The following is a 22705-nucleotide window of genomic DNA, read 5'->3' on the forward strand; positions in this document are numbered from 1 at the left end:
TGAAATTTATTTATCCTGTTTCCAAGCATGGCCCCGTACTTTAAGCAAACTAAGATGCATGAAGTAAAATGAGTTTCCCTTCTTCCCATAATTGGGTGTCCCCACTGGCACTGGGGGAGCAGCTTTTCTCAAGATCACACCATCGTGTCTCCAGGAGCCTCCTCCATTGTAAGATCTGGGCCCCTGCTCTGAGGTAAGGTTCGACACCATAGCATGGAGTGGAGCAAAGTGATGTCTGCTCTCGGATTCTTTCAGAACACGTATGACCGCTGCCCCATGGAGCTGGTCCGCTGCATCCGCCATATTCTGTACAACGAACAGAGGCTGGTCCGAGAAGCCAACAATGTGAGTGTCCCGTGGGCTTGGGGAGAGGAGTTAGGATGTCCTTTCTTCTCCAGCTCTTTCTGGACCCAACTCTGTCAGGATGTCAGTGTGGGGAGTTTCTCTTGTGGCGCAGGGCAAACGAATCCAACTAGTATCCATGAGAAATAGGGTTTGATCCCTGGCCTTGCTCCGTGGGTTAAGGATCTGGTGTTGCCGTGAGCTGTGGTGTAGGTCGCAGACATGGCTCAGATCCTCCTTTGCTGCAGCTGTGGTGTAGGCCAGTGGCTGTAGCTCTGATTTGACCCCTAGCCTGGGAACCTCCACATGCCATGAGTGTGGCCCTATAAAGCAAAAAAAAAGAAAAAAAAAAAAAAGTTGTCAGTGTGTCTCCGCTGGTCTCTCTATAAACAGAACGTTGTCCTAAGGGGCACAAAGGAAATAGAAGACTGCTCTCCTGTCTTAACTGATTGAAAACCTTGACAAGATCGCGATGGCAAAACAGTGTGACCAAGGAGTTCCCTAGTGGCCTAGTGGTTAAAGAATCTGGCATTGTCACTGCTGTGGCACAGGTTCAAATCCCTGCCTTGGGAATTTCTGCGTGTTGCGGGCACGGCCAAAGCAAACCAACGAACAATGTGAACAAGTGCAAAATAATTTAACCCCAACTGAATAATATTTGAGGAGAGGCATGCTTATAGTCAGGTGAGATTACTTAGGAACAGCCTCTGCTCATCCCTGTCTCAACCAGCTGTTGAAGGAATAGATCAGACCAGGGCAGTTCAGTGGCTGGTTCCACACAGCCCTTGTTGGTGCCGCCCCTTTAAATTCATGTGGGATCTCCCCCTGGGAGAGGCTCACCCTCTTCCCTAAGTCACAAGAAGGTCTTGAGGGAGGACACAGATGATGTGTGTTCCCATAGCCTTGTCCCCTCCTATGTCCCTAGCACCCAGCACTGTCGTGGCATTGGGTCAGCGAATGACTGAAATGAGGGGCCATCATCATTAGTAGGACAACCCAGGGAACTCCTGGGACACGTTGAGTTCTAGTGTCTCCAGAGAGAATTCAGATGGACCCAGAGATGGGGTTCTCTAGTAGAGGCCAGAACTGCAGTAGAAGATGCTTTATGAAGGTGCTGTAGTCTGCCAGGTCACCTGTAGCTCCTCCTTTCCCCAATCAGCCCCAACTCTCACAAGTAACATTTGCAATTCTCTGACTTAAAATGCAGCTCTTGGTGTCTCAGCCCAGTTGTGGGTGCGAGCATCAGCATTTCCTCGGGACTGAGGCCTAAGTTTTTCTCCCATCCTCCTGCCCAGCTCACTACTGCCTGCACTCTCCTCCTGATCTGTCTCCAGGGTACTTCTCCAGCTGGAAGTCTCGCTGATGCCATGTCCCAGAAACACCTTCAGATCAACCAGACCTTTGAGGAGCTGCGACTGGTCACGCAGGACACGGAGAATGAGTTGAAGAAGCTGCAGCAGACTCAAGAGTACTTCATCATCCAGTATCAAGAGAGCCTGAGGATCCAGGGTGAGGCTGGCGTCAGAGGCAGTGGGTGTCTGGAGGATGGGAGTGAGGACTACAAAGAAGCTGATCAGATTAGAAGAGACCCAGTTCTCCATTCAGAGGCACTTTTCTCTCTCTGGGGTGGCAGAGAATGATTTGCATGGAAGACAGTGCAGGAGGCTGAGGCTTTGGAAGGGGAGAAGACAGGCGCTGGCCCCTGGAGCGCCTGGGGTCTCACTGGGGCTCCCCGGGTCCAGGGAGCTCCTGGTCTGCAAGGGAAGATATTTCTTGTTGTGGGAAGGAGCACATAGACAAAGCAAACAGTATCAGACAGTACCTTGTATATGGTGGACATTTAATAAATGCTGACTTTATTGAAATGTTAAACTTTTTAAGCAGGGACAGTAGTAGGGCCAGGGGGATGTGTTTTACAACCTTTTGATGTTCTCTGTGGTTATTCAGAGGCAGTCCTGAGGCAGAGCAACTAGTGCATCTCAGTTAGCCTTAAGACAAAGACGCCTCTTCCTGGTGGTATTTGGGTATCAGTCTGGAGGATGTGAGTCCCATCAGCGCCCCCTGTTGACCTTGTAGAGTTTGGTAGTGTGACTTTAATATCGGCGTTCCTGGCAGATACCTGTAGTTTGGTTCCAGACCACTGCAATATTGGCATAAAGGAAGTCACACAAATTTTTTGCTTTTCTAGTGCATATAAAAGTTATATTTATACCATATTATAGTCTATTAAGTGTGCAATAGCATTATGTCTAAAAAACCATTTACGTACCGTAATTTTAAAATATTTCATGCTAAAAAATGCCAACCATCATCTGAGCCTTTGGCAAATTGTAGTAGTAACATCAGAGATCACTGATAACAGATCATCATAACAAATGTAATAATAATGAAAATTTTTGAAATATCCTGAGAATTACCAAAATGTGACATGAAAAACAAGAAATGAGCAAAGGCTGTTGGGAAAATGGCACAGATGGGCTTGCTCAACGCGGGATTGCTATAAACTTTCAATTTGTAAAAAATGCAGAATCCATGAAGTACAATATATTGAACCACAATAAAACGAGACAGACCTTTAGTTTCATCTCCCTGCTTCCATGCCCGGTTCAAAACTATAGAGAAGCTTGTGCTCAACCAACCCATGCAGGCACACACCATGTTCTCCTCTGATACCTGATACCATGGCTGTGGGCTCAATTTTAGAACTATATTGATATTATTGTAGTTCCCCTCATGGCCCAGCAGAAACGAATCTGACTAGTATCCATGAGGACGCAGTGTGTCTTTGCTCAGTGAGTTAAGGATTCGGCGTTGCCACGACCTGTGATGTAGGTGGCAGACACAGCTTGGATCTGGCGTTGCTGTGGCTGTGGTGCACAGCTCCCGGTAGATCCCTAGACTGGGAACCTCCGTATTGCCATGTATGCAGCCCTAAAAAAAAACAAAAAAAAAACCCACTATATTAATATAATTAATTAACTCTGTCTTCCCCCCTAGGATATAAATTCATTGAGAAAGGACTGTCTCTTATCTTTGTACCCAGAGACTAGAGACCATGAATCATAGCAGGTGTTGAGCAAATGTTGGGGGGATGATTCTAGCATGTCTTCCTCACAGCTGAATCCATCCCCAGACTGACCTGAGACCAAGCAAGGCCCTCTTCCTGATTTAGGGAACAGGAGATTTCAGCCCGAGGCCATTGACTGGTTGACAGTATTGATGATCTTTTTCTTGGGTTTCCTGTTTCCGATTTGTGAGTTTAGGTTTGGATTTTGGATTGTGGTTTGGGTCTGTCCCCATCGTGCCATGTCCCCTCAGGCTCACGTGTGAAGTGCGCCCATCAGAAACACAGACTATTGATCTGTTTGTGCCCGGGAAGTCTCAGCTCCCTCCAGTGGAGCAGTCAAATGTCTCACGTCTCCTGGCCTCCTTCCCAGAAGCTTCTGCAAACTGCCAGCGGAGACCTAAGTGGGTCACTCGCATAGGGAGGCTGGGCCCCACTGTTGGGATGGCCTCCACCTCCCTGTGGGTGGCAGGATTCCGAGGCGGTGGCTCGGATGGTTCTGCTACACGTTCCTTGCCTGCTCAGTCCCCTACAGTCATATGGGAACCGTGTTTCTAAAGTCTCTTCTGGTTCTGGGCTTTCCCGGCTGTCTAGAGGTGTTTTAGTCTGCCCCAGCTTGTGTGTCCACGGGGCTGGGCCTAGGTCAGTGTGCCACGGCCCTCAGAGGGCTGCCAGGAACTTGACCAAGACGTGCTAATGCTAAGTCTTCATGACTCAGCCCCAGCAAGGACCCTGGGGTGTTCTGAAAGGCTCATGGTGGGGGTAGGAACCCCGGCATCCAGGATCGTGGTTACCTGTGGAGGGAGAGAGGGTTTGCAGGCAGGAGAGGATGTGCAGGGGCTTTAACCGTGGAACTGCTGGATTTCTTCAGCCGGCTTGTGGACACGCAAGTGTCCCTTGGTTCTCCTTTCCACGTCGCTGTCTTCAGTGTTTCATAACAGACTTTGGAGATAGGACTGAGCCAGCGGAGCGGGGCCTTGCTGACGACACTGGGCGGTTGGGGCTGAGAGCTGCTCGGCTCCGTCACCCTTTAATCCTGTCCTGTACCCATTAACCATAAGGATGACTCTCTCTAGAGCTTTCAGTGCCAGGCAGCCTCTCGAGCATTTTCGGTACCATCACGTATTTAATCTCACAGCAGCCACTGAGGCAGGTGCCGGGATTCTCCCGTTTTACACGTGGGGAGGCTGAGGCAGAGCAGAGTGAGGTGATGTGCCTGAGCTGGTAAATGACAAGGGCACACCTCGGATCAGGCAGGCGGCTCCCAGCCGGACCCCGTGTGGGGTGGGGAGGCTGGGTGGGAGGGGAGGCCACAGGCAGCCCCCAGGCTTGCGTCTCCCGGCTCCCCGGAGGGGAGCCAAGTTGGGGGGCCGGGAACGGAGCTCACCCCTGGGCACCCTTGGCTGTAGAACCTGCCAGGGGTGAGATGGGTCTGTCTGGGGGGTCTCGCCTCCCCTTGGAAGAGGCGAGTGTAGTTCTGCCGGGCTTCCTGCTGGACCCTGGGAGACGAGAGTCATGGGTGTCCTGTCCCCTCCTCTAGCTCAGTTTGCCCAGCTGGCCCAGCTGAACCCCCAGGAGCGTCTGAGCCGGGAGACGGCCCTGCAGCAGAAGCAGGTGACCCTGGAGGCCTGGCTGCAGCGCGAGGCCCAGACCCTGCAGCAGTACCGCGTGGTGAGTGGGATCTGGGCCCGTCCCCTGCCAGGCGCGGTGGGGCCCTCGGGAGCTGCCCCAGGGCCCCAAGAGAGGGAGGGAGCAGGGCCAGCAGGGCAGGAGTCCAAGGCCTCCTTTCTTTTGCCCCACGTCCCGCTGCCCTGAGGCAGAGCAGGTCAGGTTGGGGGCGGGGGCCCTGCTGGGTTGTCCTCTGGGAGCCCAGAAGGGCCTGCTGTCCCCGCCGCCCCTCAGGAGCTGGCCGAGAAGCACCAGAAGACCCTGCAGCTGCTGCGGAAGCAGCAGACCATCATTCTGGATGACGAGCTGATCCAGTGGAAGCGGCGGCAGCAGCTGGCGGGGAACGGAGGGCCCCCCGAGGGCAGCCTGGACGTGCTGCAGTCCTGGTAAGGGGGGTGCGGGAGGCGGGCAGGGGCTCAGAGTGCTGCCGCCAGCGGCTCCTCTGCTCCCTCTGTCCTGGGGCAGGTGCTGTGTCACCAGTGGTTCTGGATCCTCATAGAGACTGTGGTGCCCTGTCCTGTGCCACCTCCCCCAGGGAGGGAGTCCCTGGGTGGGGAGTGGGGCAGAGCGGGGGGTGCAGAGGGATGCTCAGGCTGGTTGGACCCAAGCCAGGGTCACCCCTTCTGTGTGTTTCTGGAAAGCAGGGCAGCTCTGCTCTGCTCAGTGGACCGGGGAGGTGGCAGAGGCCCCGAGCCTTGCTGGGGGTGGAGCTGGGCCTGGGCTTCTCCCCAGCCTGGGAGCCTTCCAGCTTCTGGCCTGGGGAGGATGCGGGCGAAGCCATGGTCCCTCCTGTTGGCCTCGGGCCTCCTGTGCAGGTGTGAGAAGTTGGCGGAGATCATCTGGCAGAACCGGCAGCAGATCCGCAGAGCTGAGCACCTCTGCCAGCAGCTGCCCATCCCCGGCCCCGTGGAGGAGATGCTGGCTGAGGTCAACGCCACCATCACAGACATCATCTCAGCCCTGGTGACCAGGTGCCTGCTCCCTGTCGGCTCTGCCCAGGCCCGCCCCCACCCCCGCCCCCGCCTCTGGTTGGCCTGGGCGGGGGGCAGCCGGGTCTCTGAGGCCTCATCCAGACCCCCTCCGTCCCCTGTGGCTGTGGCCTCTTGCTGGTGACCTTGCCCAGTGCCTCTCGTGGACACTAGCGGGGCCGCCCTCGTCCCCTGCAGCCCCTCCCAGCTGCTGACCTCCTTTCCCTGCCTCCCCTCCCGTGAGGCACACGGAGGCCGTGCCTCGTGCCCTTCGTTCCCCTGCTGAGCCCCGTGGATGCCCGGACCTGCCCACCCAGAGGGAGGGACCGGAGCACTGTCCCCTGAGGCCGCACCTGGTCCCCTGTGTCCCCGCAGCACATTCATCATCGAGAAGCAGCCCCCTCAGGTCCTGAAGACGCAGACCAAGTTCGCGGCCACCGTGCGCCTGCTGGTGGGCGGGAAGCTGAACGTGCACATGAACCCCCCGCAGGTGAAGGCCACCATCATCAGTGAGCAGCAGGCCAAGTCGCTGCTCAAGAACGAGAGCACCCGCAAGTACGCCCCGACCCCACCCGGGTTCTCCCCATGGAAGGAAGGTGATCCCCGCCCCCAGGACGTTTCTAGATGGGCCATTCCTACGTAGCAGCCCCTTTAGCCCGCTGGCCTCTTCCTGCTCTCAGGGAAAGAATCAGGGGGGTTCTTCTGTGAAGAAATTATGATTTTCTTTCATTTAGTAGAGGTATGTCTAAGAAAACTTCTTGTGTTCTTTTTTTTTTTTTTCTTTTTATGGCCACACCCGTGGCATATCGAGGTTCCCAGGCTAGGGGTCTAATCTGAACTGTTGCCTCCGACCTACACCAGAGCCATAGCAACGCGGGATCCGAGCTGCATCTGCAACCTACACCACAGCTCACGGCAACACCAGATAGTTAACCCACTAGGCAAGGCCAGGGATCAAACCTGCAACCTCATGGTTCCTAAGCAGATTTGTTTCCACTGCACCATGACGGGAACTCCTGCATAGTTATTTAAGTATTTTATAAGAAAATGTATTTTATGTATTGCATTTCCTCTTAAATGACAAAAGTTTTTAATAACCTTTCCTATCCTCCCACCCTAAATATATTTTTTACCTCGAGTGTGCTGAGACCCTTTATGGATGTAGAGTTGAGTCTCTCTGCTTTGCAGTGATTACAGCGGCGAGATCTTGAACAACTGCTGTGTGATGGAGTATCACCAGGCCACCGGCACCCTCAGCGCCCACTTCCGGAACATGGTGAGGATGGGAGCAGAGGAGGAATGAACTTTCTCTCGTTGTTTGAAGGCTTCATCATCTTATTTTTCTCCTTTGCAGTCGCTGAAACGAATTAAGAGGTCTGACCGTCGTGGAGCAGAGTCAGTGACAGAAGAAAAATTTACAATCTTATTTGAATCACAGTTCAGTGTTGGTGGAAATGAGCTGGTTTTTCAAGTCAAGGTGTGTGTGTGTGTGTGTACTTTATATCCCAGAAGAATTGTTTTGATCGCATAGTATCTTCTTTTGATTATTGATAAACAGAAAGTGAGGAGGCCTCATCTTTAGGACCCTGTCTCTTAGATTCTCTTAAGACATAAGCAAATGATAATGAAATGAAATAGCTTCCTGTCATGGCTCAATGGTTAGCAAATCTGACTAGGAACCATGAGGACAAGGGTTCGCTCCCTGGCCTTGCTCAGTGGGTTGAGGATCTGGCATTGCCATGAGCTGTGGTGTATGTAGGTTGCAGACACGGCTCAGATCTGTGTTGCTGTGGCTCTGGCGTAGGCCAGTGGCTACAGCTCCAATTGGACCCCTAGCCTGGGAACCTCCATATGCCGCGGGAGCGGCCCAAAGAAATAGCAAAAAGACAAAAAAAAAAAAAAAAAAAAAAGAAGAAGAAAAGAAATAGAAAAGTAAAATTGAACAAAGAGAAACATCACTCAGGATGGATTTGAGTCCAATTGTGGTAAGTTTTAGACATTTGTTACATGCTGTTTTTTCCCGGAAATGTCTCCCTACTCTTTCTCTTTTCTCTCTTGTTCTTTGAGAAACTTACTGAATCCTTCCGAAATATCTAAGAAATACCTAAATCTCTAAATGTCACACAGAAATATCTCTTTTAAAATATCTAAAATTTCGAAAACTGTGCCAGTGTGAAAAGTCTTCTCACTCCTGGAGCCATTCCTATTGTGTGTTCGAGGATGACATTTCCTGAAACTTGAAGAGAGAATGACCGCGTTGTGATAGAAAAAACAGGAGAGGAGGGCAGACTGTGTGGCTGTGACCACTCAGCCCTGCTCTTGTGTCTTTTTTAGACCCTGTCCCTCCCAGTGGTGGTGATTGTTCACGGCAGCCAGGACAACAACGCGACGGCCACCGTCCTCTGGGACAATGCTTTCGCAGAGCCCGTGAGTGGATTCCTTGGGCCCGCAGGTCTCAAGATCTCGATACCAGTGTCATGAATCTCTTTTGATCTCCTTATCCGACCCCCCTCCCCGGAAAAAAAAAAGCGTAGAAAATATGCTGTTTTCCTTAGTAGGAGGCAGAATGGAGACTGTGTGGAAAGTCGAATGGGCAGGGGTGGAGTTCCAGTTGTGGCTCAGTGGTAACGAACCCAACTGTTATCCATGAGGATGACGGTTTGATCCCTGGCCTCGCTCAGTGGATCGGGGCGGTGTTGCCATGAGCTGTGGTGTAGGTCGCAGACACGGCTCAGATCCTGCATTGCTGTGGCTGTGGTGTAGGCTGGCAGCTGCAGTGGTGATTTGACCCCTGGCCCGGGGACTTCCATATGCTGTGAGTGCAGCCCTAAAAAGCAAAAAAAAAAAAAAAAAAATAGAGAGAGAGAGAAAGAATAAGCAGGAGCTTGAAGGAAGGCCAGGGTTTCAATTCCAGCTCCACCATTTCCTCCCTCTGCGACCACAGGAAATGCACTTGACCTAAGTTTCCCGTAAGTGTCTGCAACACAGGGAGGAAGGGTAATGCTCCAGAGTTATGTTTGCAAGATTAATTTAGCTAATATACAAAGTCAGTATCCTGTAAGTTTTATTTTGAATCTTAAGTGAAACCATATATGGAATTGGGACTCCCAGGTTTCTCTCAGGAGGTCACTTCAGCTTAGAAGTTTCTTCCTGTCATCTTCCCTCCAGTGAATGAGGGTGACATTTAACGTCTTTTCCAAATTTTAGATTCTGTGATTCACCCCACATCTCATGAAAAATGAGTTGCTTTGTGTAAAGGAAAAAATATGATTCTGTGGATTTACGCACCAAATGCTGTCTGAATATTACTAGAGTCCTGCTTGATGATTCCCAAAGCATTTCAATAGGCAGAGTTGCACGTGTTGCATATTTCTAGTAGAGATTCGTCCACAAAAGCATGGCAAGAGGTTATACTGTTGTCCGGAATGTAAAAGTACGTCCTTCTCTAATGTGGCTCTACTGTGAGGAGAACAAATTTCTGCTCGGATGAGATTTATAGCAGAAATTCTACCATGCTTGGGTGTAAACCTTGGGTTCAAGGCTCCTTTTAAAAAAATATCTTCCCAGGGAGTTCTCATTGTGGCTCAGTGGTAATGAACCCAACTGGTTTCCTGAGGATGCAGGTTCAATCCCTGGCCTCACTCAGCGGGTTAAGGATCTGGCATTGCTGTAGCTGCGGTGCAGGTCGAAGATGCAACTCTTACAATCCTGAGTGGCCATGGCTTTGGCGTAGACTGGCAGCTACAGCTCTGATTCGATCTCCTAGCCTGGGAACTTCCATGTGCCTCGGGTGCGGCTCTAAAAAGACACACACACAAAAATCTGCATAAAGAGTTCAAAGACTTGATCCAAGAGAGGATTTGGGATGAACAGTCAATTGGAACAGGAATACAGTCGATTCACTGACTAACTGACTTGATGTTTAAACAAACAAACAAATATGTAGAAATGTGTATGTGTGTGTATACACACACATGTATAGGAAAGAATGAATAATTGAAAATCAATAGACAAGGAAAAAAGAAAAATAAAATATCTGCACACATCTGTCCTGATAAGCCTCCTGGGTAGCCTTACTGCCACATCTGCTCTCACTTCCCACCCTCTGTCCGGAGATTTCACTCTCCAGGTAACTCTGGCATCTCCTTGTAACATGTCATTCCTAAAGTATCTTGTCGAAATATATACGCACTTTTAACATTTGCAATTATGTTAATGACTTGTGTACATCATATGCTGTTTTATTTCTTCTTTTTTTTTTTGAAGTATAGTTGATTTATAGTGTTCTATTAGTTTCTGGTGTTCAGCAGAGCAATTCAGCTGTGCATATATATTCTTTTCCATTATGGTTTAATTACATGATGTTGAATATAGTTCCCTGTGCTATACAGTAGGACTTTATTGTTTATCTGTTTTACATATAGTAGTGTCTATCTTAATCCCAAACTCCTAATTTATCCCCCTCCCACACCCCTTTTTTCCCTTTGGTAACAGTAAGTTTGTTTTCTATGTCTGTGAGTCCGTTTCTGTTTTGTAAATAAGTTCCATTTGTATCATGTTTTAGATTCCACGTAAAAGTGATATCAGGAATTCCTGACATGGCTCAGTGGTTAATGAACCTGACTAGCATCCACAAGGACGTGGGTTCAATCCCTGGCCTCATTCAGTGGGTTAAGGATCTGGCGTTCTGTGAGCTGCAGTGTAGGTCACAGATGTAGCTCAGATCCCGCATTGCTGTGGCTGTGGTGTAGGCTGGCGGCTATAGCTCTGATTCAACCCCAAGCCTGGGAACCTCCATATGCTGCAGGTGCAGCCCTAAAAAGATGAAATTTAAAAAATGATATACAGTATTTGTCTTTCTCTGTCTGACCTACTTCACTTAGTGTGATAATTTTTAGGTCCATCCATGTTTCTGCAAATGACTTTATCTTTTTACGGCTGAGTAATATTCCATGGTATATGTATGTACCACATCTTCATTATCCTTTCATTTGTTGATGGGCATTTAGGTGGCTTCCATGTGTTGTCTATTGTAAACAGTGCTGCTGTGAACATTGGGGCGCATGTATCATTTTGAATTAGAGTTTTCTCCAGACGTATGCCCAGGAGTGGGATTGCGAGATCATATGACAACTCTATTTTTAGTTTTTTAAGGAACATCCATACTGTCCGCAGTGGCTGCACCACTTTACCTTCCCACCAACAGTATAGGAGATGGCTCCCTTTTCTTCACACCCTCCCCATTATGCTGCTTTAATATAAATACATACTTGTGGGAATTAATTCTACAGATATATTTGCGAATGTGCCAAGTGACATGAATAGGCTGCAGCACTGTTTGTAGTAGCCAAAGACTGGAGACTCGTGCGCAGATGTCCCCCTGCGAGGTTAAATATATTATTATTCCTCCATAGTGTAGAATAATGAGCAGCCTCGAAAGAAAATTTTATGTGCTGAGGCCTCTCAGATAAAATATTAAGTGAAAAAAAAAAAAAAGATGCAAGATGTGGGTTCTATATATTAAAAAAGGGGAAATGTATACATATTTGCCAGCATGTAAAGAATATCTTTGGAGGTATACCCAGTAAACTAGATTACAAGATTTAGGAAAGGAACTAGATTGCTGATGGACAGAGAAGGGAAATGACTTCACTGTAGGCCCTTCTGTGCTTTTGAAATTTTATATCATGTGGAGAAATTGCCTATTCCAAAAAAAAGTTACAATAATTAAAATGAAATACCGTGGCTGAATGGGATGAAAAGCCATTTATTAAAAATTCACATTCTGGAGTTCCCATCGTGGCGCAGTGGTTAACGAATCCAACTGGGAACCATGAGGTTGCGGGTTCGGTCCCTGCCCTTGCTCAGTGGGTTAAGGATCCGGCATTGCTGTGAGCTGTGGTGTAGGTTGCAGACGCGGCTTGGATCCCACGTTGCTGTGGCTCTGGCACGTAGGCTGGCGGCTACAGCTCCGATTCGACCCCTAGCCTGGGAACCTCCATATGCCACGGGAGCGGCCCAAAGAAATAGCAAAAAGACAAAAAAAAAAAAAAAAATTCACATTCTAACCTGTTTTGCAGTAAAGTTGTCAGAGCACAGTTTCCACTCTTCCATAGTAAGTCCTTTCACTTTGAGCTGGAGTTCTTGGCAGAAGGGGTCAAGGGCACGGATGACGGTTGCGCACCCACATATGAACACACACATTCTCTCTCTGCACCTAGAGAACCAGTCTTGTGGATTTGTACTCCCTTTGAGTTTATAGTGTCAGAGTCAGACTTTGGTCATGTTTTGTCTCCGTGACCATGAGAGCATGGGATCAGACAGTATGTCCAGCAGCTCTTTTACGGAACAGCACTGATAGCTTCCAAGTGGCATGTGAAGACAGTGAGATGGAACCTTCTCAATGTCCCAGAACCGCAAACCCCGCGAAGGTTTGAGTTTAGCCCCACGCTCAGCCAGACAAGTGTTTGCAACTCCATCCCCTCCTCAGTGGTTTTCTTTTTCGGGCTGAGGGGATAAATCCTGCAGGTGTTTTCTCCTAAGGTTCTGGCTTCTCTCCCCTTCACCCCACCCCCGCAGGGCAGGGTGCCCTTTGCGGTGCCTGACAAAGTCCTGTGGCCGCAGCTGTGCGAGGCGCTCAACATGAAATTCAAGGCCGAGGTGCAGAGCAACCGGGGCCTGACCAAGGAGAACCTCGTGTTCCTGGCGCAGAAGCTCTTCAACAGCAGCAGCAGCCATCTGGAGGACTACAGCGGCATGTCTGTGTCCTGGTCCCAGTTCAACAGGGTGAGGGCCCCCGCCTGCTGCAATCAGATCAGCCCCTCCAGGCCAGACCCCTCGGGAGCATCCCTGCCCCGGGCCCCCGTTCCTCATGCCTCTAATACACCATGCCCACGGTAATAGGAAGCCTCTGAAAGCCACATGCTTTGTGTGTGTGTGTGTAGAAAATTTTGTGCTTGAATATTTAAGCAAACGGCTTTGCATGCATTTTCTTCCTTTGTAAAGGAAACAGCAAAGCAAATGATCACATAACTCATGAGAAGTAAAGCTTTGGTGATGCTCAGAACTCCATGGCTCAGTCCCCTTGACTCTCTGAGGCTCCTTGAGTGTAATGCAAAGTCAGACTCCCATGGGGCCCTCAGCCCTCAAAAGAGGGTGCCAATGAAGGCCACATTTCCTCTAGCCTCAGGCAGTTCAGATGCCACCTGTCACATCTTCGATTTTAAATTGAACGTTTGTGTCTTTGCATCCATGGCCACCCCCGTGTTTTAAGTGCCCCAGTTCAAAGATCTCATAGTCTCTGAGTCTAACTCTTTTAAATGGCTGTGTGTTAACCAGCTAGCCAACAGGTTTGCTGGTAGTCAGAGGAGGTTCGATAGGGGAAGCAGGAGGCCTTGGTAGTCTGTCTTTTCCGTTGCAGAATCATGCCTTCCAGCAGAATCAGATAACTGCACTTTGCTGATAATTATTGCAGCAGCTGTATGATGGCGTGTTCTCTGTGGCCTCACAGTGTGATCTAGTCCAGTTCAAATTTACACATCACCTGGGCAGCTTGTTAAGGCGCAGGCTCAGCTTCAGCAGGTCTGAAATGGGGCTTGATATTTTGCGTTTCCCAGAGGCTCCCTGGCAACGCTGCCGCTGCGGGTCACAGACCACACATCAAAAACAGTAAAGGAGGGGGCCCAGTCTTTAGGGCCTTAGCCTCCTGTGACCCTCTTATGCCTGTCAAAGCAATAAAGCTATTCTTTTCTCCTTTGCTCCGCCCCCCCCCCCAAAAGCAAAGAACAAGTCAGTCCAGATGCAGGGGCAAGTGTTTGTAGCCGAGATCCACGGACTGTTGGTAACTGCTCTGTGGTATTTCCCCCTTCTTCTGTCTTTTCCTCTCTATCCTGGTTTTTTTTTTTTTTTTGGTTGTAGGACCACTTGATCAAACTCAGGCAGGCGTGTATATTTCTATGATTCTGACAGTGTAGATGTTATTTTCCCTTTAATTTCACCAGTTAAAGTCTATACGGGTAATATCCTGAGGGTTCCTTCTGCCTATTTGTATTCATTTGTTGTCTCTCCAACCAGGAAAATTTACCAGGACGGAATTACACTTTCTGGCAGTGGTTTGATGGCGTGATGGAAGTGTTAAAAAAACATCTCAAGCCTCATTGGAACGATGGGTGAGAATCCTTTCTTAAGTTAGCAGTAGAGTTAGGAAGATGATCTTTCCGGCATTAAAACATCCCACTCTGCTTCTGCTCCTTTGGCATTTCTGATCCAGGGCTATTTTGGGTTTCGTGAACAAGCAACAGGCCCATGACCTACTCATTAACAAGCCCGACGGGACTTTCCTGCTGAGGTTCAGTGACTCTGAAATTGGTGGCATCACCATTGCTTGGAAGTTTGATTCTCGTGAGTGCCCCTCCCTTTTTTAAGACATATCTTGGCTCTCGTTAGCTGCTTTTGTTGCAAAATTACTTTAAGAAACAAGTTATTGAGTACATATTATTCTTTGGGGCCAGTGCTAATTATGGGAAGCACAAATGTATAACCATGACACAGCTGCAGCCTGTGTAAAATCTTCTGGGAAACAGTTACTAGTTTTGAGAAACACAAATGTACAAGGGGACATGGCCACCTGTAATGCAGCGCCCTGTCCCAAATCTCAGCTGCTTCTCATTTGAAATATTTGCCTTCTTATCACTCAACTTTGAACTTACTCCAGTAAAGAATTACTTTGTTGTTTGGAGTTGTTAAAGTGGAATAATATGCTATTTGAATCATTCCTTTATCCTATTATAAGAATATTGCCATTGGAGTTCCCATTGTGGCTCAGGTTAAGAATCTGACTAGTTGTGGTCCCATCATGGCTCAGTGGTTAACGAACCCAACTAGTATCCATGAGGACATGGTTCGATCCCTGGCCTTGCTCAGTGGGATAAGGATCCAGCATTGCCCTGAGCTGTGGTATAGATCGCAGATACGGCTCGGATCCCGTTACTGTGGCTGTGGTATATGCGAGCAGCTACAGCTCCCATTCAACCCCTAGTCTGGGAACTTCTATATACTGCCATGTGGCCTTAAAAAGAAAAATATATATATATGTTAATAGTTTTGAATAACTCTCACATATCTGCTGGCTGTGGATATGCTTTCTTTCTCTCTTACATACTTTTGTACAGGGAGTCAGGGACTGGAGCCAGCAAGCTATCTCTTCTAGAGAGAGACAGAATACTCTTTGAACTTGAAACTCCCTGAGATCATTAAATCTCTAGGGAAGTGGTATATGCATTACCTGCTTATAGTAATGAAAGTCTACCCATGACTTTTTTTTTTTTTTTTTTTTTTTGCTTTTTATGGTGTGGCATATGGAGGTTCCCAGGCTAGGGGTCAAATTGGAGCTGTATCCGCCAGCCTACACCACAGCCACAGCAACGCAGGATCCAAGCCACATCTGCAACCTACACCCCAGTTCCCAGCAACGCCAGATCCTTAACCCACTGAGGCCAGGAATCAAATCTGAGTCCTCATGAATGCTAGTCAGATTCGTTTCTACTGAGCCATGATGGGAACGCCCATGTTTATTTTTTTAATGGAGATTTTTATTGGAACAGTTTTAATGGAGAGCTATATTTGTAGTATATTTGGGTTTTAAGATTTCCTGTTCAGAGACCATATTTAGACTATGATTATTCTGTTTACTGATCTAGAGGAAAGAATGTTTTGGAATCTGATGCCTTTTACCACCAGAGACTTCTCTATCCGGTCCCTGGCAGACCGCTTGGGAGACCTGAATTACCTTATCTACGTGTTTCCTGATCGGCCAAAGGATGAAGTGTACTCCAAATATTACACCCCAGTTCCATGCGAGCCTGCCACCGGTAACAATGTTCGCATTCTGATTTGGTTTTGTTGTGATTTTGGTTTTGTTTTAGGTGTGTGTGTGTCTGTCTGTCTGGCATGAAAACCTGACAATTAACAATAACAACAATAACAAAAAAACCCACTCGTTACCATTTGGTCATTATCCAGGGCAAAGGTAAAACCTGGGCTCTATTTTTCTATCCCACAAAAAGCACATCTGCCACCAACCCCAAATATCAAATTGAAGGTAACAGATTGCTTTCAATACAAGCTTAAATCAAACATAAATAGGGGAGTTCCTGCTGTGGCACAACAGGATCAGCAGCATCTTGGGAGTGGTAAGACGCGGGTTCGATCCCCGGCCCGGCACCCCTGGGTTAAGGATCTGCCATTGCTGCAGCTGTGGCTTAGGTCACAGCTGTGGCTCAGATCTGATCCCTGGCCCAGAAACTCCATATGCCTCAGGGGTGGCCAAAAAAAGAAAAAATAAATAGGAAGATAAAATTTTTGTTTTTCAAAACAGAGATAGTTTTATTTTCTGAGCATAAAAGTATTACGTATTTATTGTAAAATTTCCAGAAAAGTATAGAAAAGAAAATAGATATCATACAGCAGTCTCTCCTCTCATCAACATAAGCAGTTCAGGAGTTCCCTGGTGGCACAGCAGGTTAAGGATCCGGTGTGGTCACTGTTATGGTTCAAGTTCAGTCCCTGGCCAGGGAACGTCCACATTCCACAGGCCCGACCAAAAAAAAAAAAAAAAAAAAGCCAAAAAATATGCAGCTCATTGAGTGTTCTCCCAGTCATTTGGTATGTGTTCTGCAGAGTTGCCAGAAGCTTCATAAGTACTTCCTGTGTGGGAATTACAGTCTAAGAGCAGAAAGAAGAGGGTAGACAAGCAAACAAATAAGTGTTTCCGTTTAGTGGTGGATGCTATGAAAGTACAGAAGGTGAAGGGATTGAGAAATGGAGGACAGGAGGGTGGCACTTCACTGAGTGCTGGGAAAGCTTCCCCAGGGAGGCGATGTCAGAATCGACCTGCCTGAGGCAAGAAAGCCACACCAATCTAGAGAGAACATCCTAGGCTGAGAGAACAAGAGCAGAACCCTGAGACGGGCGTGGGGTTGTTTAGGAAACCTCGCGAGGATGAGGGAGGCTGGAGCTGGGCGAGCAGGGGAGAAAGTGGTGGGACAGGAGAGCAGAGCAGTGGGAGGGACCAGGTTGGGCTAGGGGTGGGGTTTGGGTCATACCACACATCCACGATGTTCAGGAAGTGATTAGGTTTTCACTTTAAAATATATCACGGGCAGGAGTTCCCAAGGTGGTTCAGTGGTAATGAACCCAACTAGTATCCATGAGGGGGCGGGTTTGACCCCTGGCCTCGCTCAGTGGATTAACCAGCATTGCTGTGGCTGTGGTGTAGGCCGGCAACTACAGCTCCCATTCGACCCGAGCCTGAGAACCTCCATATGCTGTGAGTACAGCCCTAGGGAAAAAAAAGAATCACAGGCAGAGTTGCAGTTTAGTAAATATAATCCTAAAACATCATTTTAACAACTGCATAGAATTCCATTATGATTCTATATTGGTTGTATAAGATACTTAAAATTTAAGTTAGTCACAGTTTTTTGTCATGGTCAATATTGAAATAACTTGGTACATGCACCTTGTTTATTTCCATAGGACAAATTCCTAAAGTAGAATTTGTGTCAAAGGGTATATAATTTTTGGAGTTCCCATCGTGGCACAGCAAAAACAAATCCGACTAGGAACCATGAGGTGGCGGGTTCAATCCTTGGCCTTGTTCAGTGGGTTGAGGAGCCAGCGTTGCCGTGAGCTGTGGTGTAGGTCGCAGACACAGCTTGAATCTGTCATTGCTGGGCTGTGGCGTAGACCGGCAGCTACAGCTCCAATTAGACCCCTAGTCTGGAAACCTCCATATGCCGCGAGTGCGGCCCTCAAAAGACAAAAGACAAAAAAGAAAAGTATAATTTTTGAGCATTTTGACACATCTTTCCAGAATTGCCCTCCAGAAAGTGGAATCTGTTTTCACTCCCACAGACATCTGTTTGAGTGTTGCTTCTTCATCCTCCTGCCAGTCACAGAATCTCTTCACCAGTTTCATGTTTGCCAGTCTGAATGGCATAAAAATTATATCTTAGTTCTTATTTTCCTTTCTTTGATTCTAGGTAAGGTCAAAACATCTTGTCATATAATGATAATGACAACAACAACAAAAAGAGTAATAATATCGGCTAACACTGCTGACTGCTTCCTTATGTCCCAGGCACTCTTCTGAGCACATTTCAAATACTGTCCCATTTAATCCTCAAAACAAGTCTGTCAAGTAGGTACTATTACCATCTCCTGGAGGAGCAGAGAAGTGAAATACTTTGCCAGAGGTCTCACAGCTGGGAAGAGGCCAAGCCAGAGTTTGAGCTCAAACAATCTAGCCTGTATGTCTTAACCTTCACATTACTTTTTTTTTTTTTTAACAGCTGCACCCGCGGCATATGGAAGTTCCCAGGCTAGGGGTCAAATCAGAGCTGCAGACGCCAGCCACACACAATGCTGGATCCTTAACCCACTGAGCAAGTCCAGAGATCGAACTGGCATCCTCGTGGATACTATGTTGGGTTCTTAACCCACTGAGCCAGAATGGGAACGCCAACCTTCACATTATTGACCATTTGTATTTTTTCCATGAAGTGCATTCATTTCCTTGCTTTTTTTTTTTTGAGTTCCTTTTTTCTTAATAATATGCAAGTATTTTTATGTAATAAATAAACCCTTTATTATATATTGCAGATTTTTCTCAGTGTGTCACTGTTCCTTTAACACTTAGGGTGTTTTTTTGTTTTTTGTTTTTTCCTGAAGTGCAAAGACGTGTTTTCCCTATAGCCCAATCTATCCATCTTTTTCCTTTCATAGAATCTGGTTTTTTGCCTTCCCGTCTGCTTATATTTCTTGGTGGGAAAATAAGCCAAAATATTTTTAGATTTCTGTGGTGTTTGGTATGAAACCTACCACTGCTTCTTTTCGTTAGCACAGCTGATTTAGATTTTTAAATCCTATTTTTACAGCATCTCTTTGTTTTTTATCTTTTCTGCCCTTCTGTAAAATTCTCTGTAGACCGTAAGGCACAAAAAGCACAAGCTCTTATGAAAAGGCCACTCCTGACGTTTGAAGCCCCAGACGAAGCAGGTTAGGACAACAGGCAGTGTGTGAGCCAAGGAGCTCTCTTGGGCTGAGTCATCCTTCTGACTTCAGCGAAATCTTCTTCGTTGTCAAATGTAGTTACAATTAGACTTGTTCCCACGCTCACACTCCCAGGAAACAAGATTTCATTCACCGACTTCAGACTCTCACATTCCTACTACCTACCTAACTGGGTTTCCATAACCATTAGCCTTTTGCAGAGGTAACTCTGGCTTATCCCTGAGGCTTATCCCCTCACCCGCCACGTGCCGATGGGGTTGCTGTGGCGAGTGAGACACAACAGCAGCGTTTTAAGCAGCCACGCAGTAGAGACAGCACCCACTGGGGTGTGTGACCGTCAGATTACCCCGAGTGCAGAGACCCCGGGCACGGAAGGAGCACACAGACGCCTGAGAGAGTGGCGTTCCCTTTCCTGAAAGAGTAGGAGAAACTCAGAGCTGGAGTAATGGCCGGGATCCTCGAGCCCATTAATTCCCCTCTAATGCTTAGATTCTTCCGCACGAGCCCTGGCAGTTGGCACACATTGCACGCAAAACTTGCAGTGATAAGGAAGTCGGCTCTCCCAAGGCTATACCAGTGATGACAGCATGCCTCCTTAGATGACGGAGAATTTATCCTGTTGCCATCCCCTCCTGTGGGTCCTTGTTTTGTCCCCTGTCCTGCTGCTGCATTTTAAACTTTTTAAGATAGGTTTTCTTTTTATAGTTAGCATGCAGGTAACGATTTAGATTTGTATCGAAGTATATCTTTTCTGTGGTTTGAAGAATTTATTAACACCTTCAAGCCAACTTGGAAGCTCTCTTAACTTGCAGTGTCAGTACTGAGGCTTCTCCTCTACCAGGTCTTCCTAATCCATTAAAATATGTGCTTATACCGGACCCGTCGATAAAAATGAGGTGGTTGGAGTTCCCGTTGTGGTGCAGCAAAAATGAATCCGACTAGGAACCATGAGGTGGCGGGTTCGATCCCTGGCCTCGCTCAGTGGGTTCAGGATCCATTATTGCCGTGAGCTGTGGTGTAGGTCACAGATGTGGCTCATATCTGGTGTTGCTGTGGCTGTGGTGTCGGCTGGTAGCTGCAGCTCCAGTTTGACCCCTAGCCTGGGAACTTCCATATGCTGCGGGTGCAGCCCTAAAAAGCAAAAAAAAAAAAAAAAAAGTAGTTGTATCTTACCCTCAGAAAAGATGGGGTTCTTAGGGGAGACTGCGTTTTCATTTCATGTGAGAACATTGGTTCTCATCCCCGTTCTCCCCCTTGGCAGCTAAAGCAGTGGACGGATACGTGAAGCCACAGATCAAGCAAGTGGTCCCTGAGTAAGTGTCCAGGGTCCAGCTCTGGTCTCCTGCTGCCTTGGTCCTCCCCCACCCCCGCTCGCCTCCCCCCACCTCTCCTCCCCCTCATTGCCACCCCTCCTCTTCCCTTCCCCCCACACCTGGCCCAGCTCTGGGGAGGGAGCTGGGCGTGGTCACCAGGGCCCCCACCCCGCCCCCCCATGCCCCATACCCAGGGCCCCGCTCCCGCAGCAGCCGGAGCCCCAGGCTCAGCGGGCACTCTGTCCTTCTGCACCTGAAAGAGTCATGAAGCCCTGAGCTCCTCCCCAAGTCAGCTGCCCCCCTGCCCCCGCCCCAGGCCGCTGAGGCTCTGCTCTGCTTCCTCCCCAGGTTTGTGAGCGCCTCTTCAGACTCTGCCGGGGGCAATGCCACCTACATGGACCAGGCCCCCTCCCCAGCCGTGTGCCCCCAGGCTCATTACAGCATATACCCACAGAAGTAGGTCGTGTTCTCCTGGGGCTCCGTGGGAGGAACTGGGCTGCGCTCCGGGAGGGTTGGTGGGCAAGGAGTCCGGAGCTCCTCGAGGTCTGAGTACCCCTAGCCCAGCCCGGCCGGGCTCTGGTCCATGCCTGGTGGGAGGGATGGATTCGGCCAGTGGCTCTTGGTGGTATAGGTTGGAGTTGGCTCATGTCATCTGCTCCCCTCTCTTGAAATGGAGATTTTTCTCTCTCTGTATAAGGACCAGATGGGGGTTCAGTGTGTGTAGACAGCCAGTGGCAAGACCAGGAGGCTGGATGTTTTGGTCCAAGGCACTCTGTCCAACCAGCCAGCAAAGGACTCTGCCCCCAGGGTGCCCCTTGGGAGTGCTGCTTTCCCACGACGCCGAGGGAGGGTCCTGGCCGACCGACCTCAGAGGGGGTGCTCCCCTGAGGGGCGCTCACCTAGGGGTGCGGGGAGGTCTCTGCTGCTCTTTGTAGGCCTCCGGCCACCTTTCCCTTCCCCTTAACCTCTTCTCTTTCCCTCCCAAGCCCCGACCCCGTCCTTGACAACGATGGGGACTTTGATCTGGACGACACGATGGACGTGGCGCGTCGTGTGGAGGAGCTCTTGGGCCGACCTATGGACAGTCAGTGGATCCCTCACGCGCAGTCGTGACCTCCTGTCGCCATCTTCCGCTTCTTCGTCCTCGCCAGAGGAGTTATACTTGTGGATGTTTTAATTCCATGAATCGCTTCTCTTTGGAAACAATACTCATAATGTGAAGTGTTAATACTAGTTGTGACTTTAGTGTTTCTGTGCATGGTGGCACCAGTGAAGGGAGTGTGAGTGTGTGAGTGTGTGTGTGTGTGTGTGTGTGTGTGTGTGTGTGGCGCGCGATTGCACGTTGTGCTCTTTCTCCCCCCTTGCTGTCCAGAGTGTAGCTGCAGCACTGGGGCCACAAACAGAGGCTGTGGTGGTTTCAGCCTTGTGCAAAAAGGCAGTTAGTTCCATAAACCCTGGAACGTGGCCATGTGTCTTGGAGGTGGCTGAACTTTGACACATGGCTGTTCAGCTAAGAGAGGACAAAGGCAGGTGAGGGCACCTCCTTTCTGGTGAGTCCTTGTCACTGTGTCTACCACGCCATTGATACGCAACCACGATTGTCTCTGCTTTTCTTCTGAAACCTGGAAACTGCCTTTTGACAAAGAAAGCCAGCCCTCCCTCCTTCCCGCTCCCTGACCGCCACTTTCCTGGGTAGGGATGGATAAAGGGGCACAGAGAGCAATCACTGGGGAAGGGAAGTGATGGGTTTTCTGATGGGTGTAGCCTTTTAAATAACACAGCCCAGCTCAATGTTCTCTTGCTCCCCACCCCCGGCTCCCTCCCACCCGTGGAATTGCCACTTGGTTCCTATGTGTGTACACCTGTGCAGACACATCTGATGAAGCCGAGGAAAGAAAAGAGGGCCACAGAACCAAAGCTTACAGTGTCCTTTGTGTTGCGCCCAGGGTGGACCGCCCAGCCTGGCCCGGCTCACGGGCGCTGAGAGTGTTGCCTCGTTACTGGGAGCTGCCGTCCAGGTTGCCCAGCCTTCCTCTGCACTGGGGGAGCCACCAGCAAGGCTTTCCAAAGGCTTGTCAATAATGGCTTTTTGCAAGTGTTAAATGGTGTTTTTGTTTCGAAATTGGGACTTGTTTTCCCCTTCTCACCCTGATTTGATAGTAGAATTCTTTCTTCCTGCATCAGGTCAGGTGCCATTGACACGAAGGTCATGTCACCTCTTTTCCCTTCACTGTTTGCACAATGCCTTGGGGAGTGAGTGGCAGGAATGTGGGCTGAAC

At 48.9% G+C, this 22705-nt stretch overlaps 1 protein-coding gene across 6 annotated transcripts in view; it reads left to right on the top strand.

The window, feature by feature from the left end:
* Positions 1 to 21654, top strand: part of STAT5B (signal transducer and activator of transcription 5B) — a 73956-nt gene extending 52302 nt beyond the window's left edge. For 4 of the 6 annotated variants that reach the window (XM_021066240.2, XM_021066239.2, XM_021066241.2 and 1 more), the window contains 16 exons: positions 256 to 345; positions 1677 to 1851; positions 4947 to 5077; positions 5309 to 5460; positions 5890 to 6045; positions 6418 to 6597; positions 7231 to 7318; positions 7397 to 7519; positions 8377 to 8469; positions 12622 to 12828; positions 14116 to 14210; positions 14312 to 14442; positions 15741 to 15911; positions 20375 to 20426; positions 20775 to 20882; positions 21413 to 21654. In XM_021066240.2, coding sequence (XP_020921899.1) covers positions 256 to 345; positions 1677 to 1851; positions 4947 to 5077; positions 5309 to 5460; positions 5890 to 6045; positions 6418 to 6597; positions 7231 to 7318; positions 7397 to 7519; positions 8377 to 8469; positions 12622 to 12828; positions 14116 to 14210; positions 14312 to 14442; positions 15741 to 15911; positions 20375 to 20426; positions 20775 to 20882; positions 21413 to 21539 — 2079 coding nt within the window. In that variant the 3' untranslated portion in view covers positions 21540 to 21654. 6 annotated transcript variants of the gene reach the window in all.
* The last annotated feature ends 1051 nt before the right edge of the window (positions 21655 to 22705 follow it).

The sequence above is a fragment of the Sus scrofa genome, chromosome 12 (genome assembly GCF_054392235.1).
Source record: "Sus scrofa isolate SSC_HxYL_T2T_F1_AM1 chromosome 12, Sscrofa_HxYL_maternal_Yorkshire_Landrace_v2.0, whole genome shotgun sequence".
In the NCBI taxonomy this organism is placed as follows: Eukaryota; Metazoa; Chordata; class Mammalia; order Artiodactyla; family Suidae; genus Sus; species Sus scrofa.